The following is a 7,537-nucleotide window of genomic DNA, read 5'->3' as shown; positions in this document are numbered from 1 at the left end:
TATTCATTTTGAGAGGACGAGGATATAAAAGCAAGGATGTAATGCCGAGCTTTAGAAGGTATTAGCCAGACTGCATTTGGAGTATTGTGAGCCATATCTAAGAAGGGATGTGCTGACACTGGAAAGAGTCCAGAGGATGTTTACAAAAATGATCTTGGGAATGAAAGGGTTAGCATATGAGGAGCGTTTGATGGCTCTGGGCCAGTACTCACTGAAGTTTCAAAGAATGAGGGAATTTCATTGAAACCTCATGCATTTTGAAAGGCCTAGAACATGGAGAAAAGTTTTGAAAATAGTATATTTTTCTGACTTTTAAGCTGAAATTTTAAATTGTTTATACAGTACCAGGTTGGACAAAACTGACAAAATGACAATGTATTTGATTAAATCTTCATTTATTATACTGAAAACATTAAAATGATATTTTGCATTATAAAGAATGAAATATTAAATATTGTTAATGAAATATATTTTATTAATTATATTGTACCTTTGTTTTTATACATTATCTTATAGACTTTTGATAACTTGAATAAAAATATAGATATCTCAATTTTGAAAGATTAGATGAAGATCTTTTTATTGAAATCACTCTATTGAATACAATATTTAAATATGCAAATGATGTGACCATCACAAACCAAGTAATGATCGTTGTCCACTACGAATATGTACATACACGATTTGTGTGGTTAGAGTGCGAATGAGCCCAAATGCAAGCCAGAAAATCTCACCAGAAAACTGCAGCCAACTCCTGCTGCTTCTTTCAATGAATTTATCCTCACTCTGACTGGTAATTAGTACAGATTTATTAGCAGTTTTGTGGGAATTCTCGATGTGCACCTGCTCTCTCTGCCTAATTAGCACAAATGTACCAGGAATTCGGTGGGAAGTTTCTGCATCTATGAAATGGATGCCTACACACATGTAAATGTGTTGAGATTTCCAGCATTCATTAACAGCTAGCCCACCTGTTTTCACTAACTGTAACAATGCAAAAGGGTGGAAAGATTTCCTTATTTTCATTACTAGCTCTACAGCTGTAGAATTTACAATATGAGCAATGAAGCATACAATGTGACGTCAGTAAGCAAGCTGGAATAACATGCACAGGATCTGATTTCTTCTAACGGTGATACCACACTCATATAAAAAGGAAATAGCTCTGTTTTACATGAAGAAAACCCTCTGGCTAAATCTGAAATGGGAACTTCCTCCTTTGACCAATTCTGTCATTGTTGCTTTTGAATGTTAAAGACAACAGAAGCCACTTTTAAAAATGGTGCTCAATATATATTTGTAAATAATACTCTCCTGTGACTTCTACCAATGCATTAATCATGGCAGTGATGGAAATGATCAGTCTGTCTGACTGGATTATAGTGTCATATAGCCTAGTAACTGCCCTTCAGCCTACCATCTGTGACAACCATCAAGTACCAGTCTGTACTAACCCCATTTAACTACACTTGGCTGTACTCTGCTCTGCCTCATGATTCAAGTGCTTGTCTAGATGCTTCTCAAATGTTTTGAGAGTCCCCGCCTCAACCTCACAGAGTTCTTGGAAGCTGATCACTTCCAGCTTTGGAAAAAGGACAATGTTTCTACAGCTGATGAGTAATAAATTTAAGCCCCACCCAAGAGATGCAAATACATAAACAGGCCTAATGGTTATTGCACAATAGAACCAAAGATGGGGGGGGGGGGGGGGGTGCTGTGGATAATGCACTCTGATGGTTGATAAATCAAGACTCAACATTGAAATTGACAATTTTAGGTAGCGAGTTTTTCTGATTTGTTTCAAAACTAGCTGTGATGTTAAACCTGTTTTTCTGTCCTCACGGATGCTGCTGTCTACTTTGCTGAACATCTCCAGCAACTACAGATTTTCATGACCTCACAATGCCAGGATTTTTTCTCTCTGTCCTCGTTCATCTCCCACCATTTACACCTCACCCGGACAGACCAGGTATAATTAACAATCTTTCACCACTTTCACTCAGCCAGCTCCTCCATCATGTGTGTCATTCAATCTCTCTGCTTTCTTTGCAACTTAAAATGCTTACCTATCTACTAGTATCAACAAAATAGATGTTTAATGTTTTTTTTAATTGTGTGGGATCTTCCCATTTTGGCGCTGATGATTTCTACATTGGCTAGAGAATGCTTTTGGAGGGTTTGAGTTAGTGAAAGGAAATAACTAAATGTAAATTCTTTCCTTTCATCAAATAAATTGAGGTGATTTTAAACTCAAATAAGCTGATGTTCTTTTAAGGATAACATTAAATGTTTGAATAGCATGGAGTGCAGTTAAATTCAATGGCCAGACTGGTCTCCACTATTTACCTCAACTGAGGTTCCTAACACTGTTTCTGTTTTCATTTAATTCTGCCCCAAGCCACACAGAATTTTAACTTAAACCAGATTTCAGCAGTTCACTTCTCTTCCATTTTATGGCATTGTAGCTACTTTCATCTCAGTAACAGGGTCTGAAGGTTTCTGCCTTTCTGTATAAAGTTACATCAACAACTTTATTACATACTCAAATCTAAAAAGTGAATTATCCCATGTGAGCAGTTTGCATGTTCTTTCATCGGCGCTACTTAACAAAATATTTCATTATTAAAGTAGCTCAAAACAGCAGAAGCCTACCTTAACAACTTCCTTTTAAACAGACAGAAGAAGCTGCAAACTTTATTGTGGAATCAGAGTTACATCTAGTTTGCAACTTTTACATGTACTTCTCTTCATGATATGATTACCAATACAACCAATTTATTCGGCATCTAGCCTAACTGATGTCACAGAGATGTGACCAGGTTACTTGATAATGATAAATTTGAAGTTAGTCTTGTCTTATGGCACCTTGCCCATCCATTTTCCGTTATCACTCTGTTATCTTGAAAACGAATCAGTGATTTATAACTTTTACCAATCAAACAGCCAGCGTAGCCCCCCCTGGTGGCAATAGGTCACTGGTTTGAGCTCCATTATAGACAGGATACAAATCAGGAGGTTACTCAGCCCTTCGAGCCTGTACTGCCATTGAAAAATCGTAACTTCAACTCCACACTGCTGCCTGTTGCCAGTAATGTTCATATCCTGCTTCTCAAGCGTGTTCAATGATTCTGATTTCACTGGCCTTTGGACTCACAAACCCCCAAGACAGAAAACCTGCTGTGAACTCCATCTTAAATAGGACATCTCTCCTTCGCCAATTCCTTTGGAGTACTACCCATCGAGTCCCACTCAGAAGTATTGTTACAAATCCATATCCAATTCTCTCTGGTAAGGTTCCATTAGGCTGTGCTCTCTATGCTACCGATTTCACTTCAGAATTAATAGTAAGTTATTCTGAGAATGAATCAGAACAACAATGGTTCACATACAGCTCCAATGTTAAATACCAGGCAGTAACTTTTAGAACAGTTCAGCATGACATTGGCACTTCAGCCTACAATGTAGAACAGTGGCTGAAATTATTTTTCAATTAAGCAACAGCTTTTAACTCAAGAACTCTCTGTAAAACCCCTTTAAGAATTATTTTTCTGCATTTATATATCACCTTAGTTAAAAATAATTAATTTCAGTTCCTGAACCAAAATAACAAGCATAAAATTTATATTATAATAATATTGAAAATAAATACTGCATTTTTTTTTGTTCATTTCATGTACCTTACATACAGTTTGATGTGCACGGGTTGATGCAAAGAGACATTAGCCTTCATTGTGCCATTTAATGTTATTGCACTCACGTTACCAAACCACTTCTGTGAGGCACCAACTCAGTCAAACCAGTTGAGGCATGGCTGCCATTGGATTGCCCACACATTCCACCAGACATCAGTAGCATTAAAAGAGCAGGACGGTCAGAGTGTCTCTTTCCCTAGACTAAATTCCAAGAGCCTCATGTACGGGGTGGATACATTGTGATTGCTTGTCACTGGAGTAATCCTGTGCCAATAAATTGCAAATAATACATTTGTTAGCTTTCATCCACACACTGCATTTGAGAGATCATATTTATTGGCTGATTTTCACATTCTCTCCTTGGTTTCCTCCCTCCTTTTGCCATTTCATACTTACACCCATTCATTGGCTATTCTGCACAATTAACTTGTCTGTTTTCTGCACAGGTGTAGAGTGACAACCCAGTTCTGTTAATTTCTCAGAAGTCCCTGGTTATACTCCAGTTAAAGCACCTTTTTTCAGTTCTGGGCATCAAGGATTACATCAAGGAGCTAGGAGAGGCCATCAAAGAGATTTATTAAGGTAGTAAATGGGGGAAAAAGGGACTTAAATTGTGTAGAGATGGGGGCCTTCTCCTCAGAGCAGCAAAGGATGATTGGAGATTGATTGGAAGCTGAGAATTATGAAGCGTTTCATTAGAAAAATCTCTTTTCAGTGGCAGGAGATTTAGTGATCTGAGGTGACAGAGCCTTGATGACTGGTGACAGGACTGGAGAGAATGAGATAAGTTTCATCCTAATCTGGAGCACAGTGTTAGAATGAATGGTGGAAGAAAATCATAACTTTCAGAGTGAAATAGGTTATGCAACTGAAAACAAAAGAAAACTGCCAGTTGATGAGAAAACAACAGGCAAACAAAATTACTTGGATGGTTATTTCAAAGAGTCAGCACAGGAGGAATGGCTTACTTCTGTGCACTTTCATGAAGTTCTACTTACATTTCAAACTATGCAATTATTTCTGCTTTATGCTTTAAATATTTTTGTTAGGATTGAAATATTTGCAGCATGAATCTCACTCCTGAGATCTGATGCAGAAGTTTGGGTTTTCCCGTGCACCACTCTCAGTGAAGTGCAACAGCCCCGTTCATCTTCTCTGGAGCATTAAAAGATTCCTAGCCTCTTGTTTGAAAGAAGCACAATTGTACTCTGTTGCATTCAGACTGTCTAGAGAGCTTGTGGTACCTTGCTGTGCACATTCCCTCCAATAAAAGAGTGACTATACGTCAGTTACTGGAAAATAATTCTGAATGAACCATGAAGATGCAATCATTTTTGCAACATACATAATGCGTGAGGAACTCTGCAGACTAGGCTGCATCTATGGAAAACAGTAAACAGTCATCGTTCCGAGCTAAGACCCTTCATCAGAACTGAAAAGGAAAGGGGATGCCAGAATAAAAAGGGAATGTGGGGGGAGTGGATTGAGGATAACTGGAGTGTGATAGGTGAAGCCAGTTGGGTAGGAAAGGTAAAGGGCTGGAGAAGGGATCTGATAGAAGAGGAGAGTGGACCACTGGAGAAAGGAGAGGAGAGGACCCAGGGGGAAGTAAAAGGCAGGTGAGGAGAAGAGGTAAGAGGCCAGAGTGAGGAATAGAAGAAGAGGAAAAGGACAAGGAAATTTTTTAAAAGATTACCGGAAAGAGAAATCAATATTCATGCCATCAGGTTGGACGCTACCTAGACAAGGTGTTGCTCCTCCACCCTGAGAGCGGCTTCATCATGGCAGTAGAGGAGGCCATTAACCGACATGTTGGAATTGGAATGGGGATAGGAATTAAAATGGTTGGCCACTGGGTAATTCCACTTTTTGCAGATGAAGCAAAGGTGCTCAACAATGCGATCCTCCTCTTATTCTATTCCCCACTTTGACCTCCTTCCTCTTCTCCTCACCTGCCTAACACACCCTTCTTCTCTTTCTCCTATGGTTCACTCTTCTCTCTCATCAGATTCCCTCCTCCTGCCCTTTACCTTTGATACACACATGGCTTCACCTTTCACCTTGTTCTTCTCCACCCCATCACATTTTATTCTGCCCCCTTCCTTTCCAGTCCTGATGAAGGGTCTTAGCCCAAAACTTTGACTATTTATTCCTTTCCATAGATGCTGCTTGACCTGCTGAGTTCCTCCAGCATTTTGTGTATGAGCTCTGGACTTCCAGCATCTGTGGAGTCTCTTGTGTTAAAACATCTTTTGTTCCCCTCCTGAAGCAAGGTGCTGGGAGAGTCCAGTACCAGAGGGCATGGTTTGAGAATAAGGGGTAGGTCATTTAGGACAGAGTTAAGGAAAAACTTCTTCTCCCAGAGAGTTGTGGGGGTCTGGAATGCACTGCCTCGGAAGGTAATGGAGGCCAATTCTCTGGATGCTTTCAAGAAGGAGCTAGATAGGTATCTTATGGATAGGGGAATCAAGGGATATAGGGACAAGGCAGGAACCGGGTATTGATAGGAATTGATCAGCCATGATCTCAAAATGGCGGTGCAGGCTCGAAGGGCTGAATGGTCTACTTCTGCACCTATTGTCTATTGAATTAATTTAGCATGACCACCTTTCTGCCTGGGCCCTGATAGGAATGGGCCAACACCTCCACCCCAGCCCCCTGGATCCTGCATCTCCCTTGCATAAGGGTGTCAGACATTAAATTTTAACTTCCCCTGGAGAGTCGCTTTCTCCTTATTCCAAAATATTGCAGGAGAGAAGCTGGAGGAGTTGGAGGTTACCTGCTGGGAATATCACAAGACACGGCTTGCTCCCTGGTCTCCACGGTTCTCTGTTGATCCAGTGACATCATGTAGTCCAGTTTGTCTTGTAGTTCTTTATTCTAGAGATCAAATGCACCAGTAAAAACACATCAAGAAAATGATTAGAATCTAGTTGTTGGGGGTAGTTTACATCTGAATTCAGGGATGTGCACAACTGAGTAGAGAAATCAATTAATACTTTGTATTAATAAAACTGTGAGCTCGACTATTGTCATTTATTCATGTATACACTTCAATTTGATCTATAATTCATTCTATAGGACTTATGTCATGTTACTTTATAATCCTGTCCTATATAATCTATAACCCTACTGCATTGCTCCTATTTTAAATTCTCTTCATTACTGATTATTTTCTGGATAACCACCTGAGGCCATCTCCTATCCCGACTTCTACCCCTACTCCTGTGCCATTCTCTTAGAATTGGAGTTTGTGTGTTCTCCCTCTCTCTCTCTGGGTTTCCTCTCTGTGCTCAAGGTTCCTCCCGTTTCCCAAAGATGTGCAGGTTAGCAGCTTAATTGGCCAAGTCTGTTGGTAAGAAGTAGGGATTGGGATTGTTGACGGGAATGCGTGGGGAGAATAACAATGAGTTAGGGTGGGAATAGTGTAAAGACGTAACTTGTAGTTAGCTTGTTCTCACTTCTGCTCAGTATTCCACACGATTCAACAATTCTAATGGCCCAGGACTGTACTTCAATTGTGAGCTTTTGTAAACAAACACCTCAGAACTAGAAACATTAATGTCACCAATGTAAGGGATATCCTGAAGAAGAAGAAGAAGAAAGCCCATAACTCCGAGTGGAGTCATCAGGACGCCATCACATTTTTTTTTAGCAGGCTTCCTTAGGAGGTCGAGTTGCTAGCTCGACGCTCAACCCAGCACGGATGGAAAGTGTACAAGGGAACTGGCTGGATTCGAACTCGGGAGCCTTCAATCTGAAGTCCGGCACTGACGCTACTACGCCACCAGCCGGCTAATATCCTGAAAGATGTTTTTTTTTATTTGTTTCTCATTCTCAACAAT

General features: G+C 40.1%; 1 protein-coding gene across 1 annotated transcript in view; it reads right to left on the bottom strand.

Moving 5' to 3' along the window:
• Nucleotides 1–378: 378 nt before the first annotated feature.
• The window catches only part of myzap (myocardial zonula adherens protein), a 97,645-nt gene continuing 90,486 nt past the window's right edge, over nucleotides 379–7,537 (bottom strand). The window contains exons 13-14 of the mRNA XM_073032909.1: nucleotides 6,472–6,572; nucleotides 379–3,956 (exon numbers count right to left, since the gene is read on the bottom strand). Of these exons, the coding sequence (XP_072889010.1) occupies nucleotides 3,872–3,956; nucleotides 6,472–6,572 (186 nt within the window). The 3' untranslated portion in view covers nucleotides 379–3,871. The remainder of the gene's footprint in view (nucleotides 3,957–6,471; nucleotides 6,573–7,537) is intronic.

This window comes from Hemitrygon akajei, chromosome 30 (genome assembly GCF_048418815.1).
Source record: "Hemitrygon akajei chromosome 30, sHemAka1.3, whole genome shotgun sequence".
NCBI lineage: Eukaryota > Metazoa > Chordata > Chondrichthyes > Myliobatiformes > Dasyatidae > Hemitrygon > Hemitrygon akajei.
Note: the sequence above shows the minus strand (reverse complement) of the source record. Positions and strands in the feature narration are given on the sequence as shown.